This window comes from Eimeria mitis, genomic scaffold (genome assembly GCF_000499745.2).
Source record: "Eimeria mitis Houghton genomic scaffold, Emh_scaff789, whole genome shotgun sequence".
Lineage (NCBI taxonomy): Eukaryota > Apicomplexa > Conoidasida > Eucoccidiorida > Eimeriidae > Eimeria > Eimeria mitis.
This window is the reverse complement of record NW_013575795.1, coordinates 1,366-1,927: the sequence shown is the minus strand read 5'-3', so window position 1 is coordinate 1,927 and position 562 is coordinate 1,366. Positions and strand designations below refer to the sequence as shown.

Below are 562 nucleotides of genomic sequence, written 5' to 3'. Positions count from 1 at the left end.
CAAATATTTTTCTTAAACTCTCAGATAAAGGAACCATCATCGTCAAGGTTCTATAAACCCTAAACCCTAAACCCTAATAAACCCTTAAAATAATATATAAACCCTAACAATAAACCCTTTTCTGTATCTCCAGCACAAACTTTCAACCGAGGGTTTAGGGTTTAGGGTTTAGGGTTTAGGGTTTTTCTTTTCAGGTAGGAGACTTTGGTTTAACCCGTCCAGTGCGAGCGCAGCAGCCTGCAGCACAGGATGGGGGCCCCCTGGGGGGCCCCCTGGGGGGGCCCCTGGGGGGCCCCCCTGGGGGCCCCCCTGGGGGCCCCCCGGGGGGCCCCCCCGGGGGCCCCCCCTTTGCTAATACCCCTTTGGGGGGCCCCCTGTTCGGGCAGCTATTAAACAACTCGCTGAGCAAAGGAGTGGGGACGGTGCACTATATGGCCCCGGAGCAGGCGAACAGCACACAGTAAAACCCTAAACCCTAAACCCTAAACCCTAAACCCTTGGTGGTATAGATTGTATTGTATAGGGTTTGCAGGGTGTATATGTAGAGGGTTGTTTTTGCGGA

General features: G+C 53.0%; 1 protein-coding gene across 1 annotated transcript in view; it reads left to right on the top strand.

Annotated features, from left to right (window-relative positions):
• EMH_0022320 (ATP-dependent RNA helicase, related) overlaps positions 1-562 on the top strand; it is a gene marked incomplete at both ends in the record, with an annotated part of 9,877 nt that overhangs the window by 8,212 nt on the left and 1,103 nt on the right. The window contains one exon of the mRNA XM_013501923.1: positions 195-460. Within this exon, the coding sequence (XP_013357377.1) occupies positions 195-460 (266 nt within the window). The remainder of the gene's footprint in view (positions 1-194; positions 461-562) is intronic.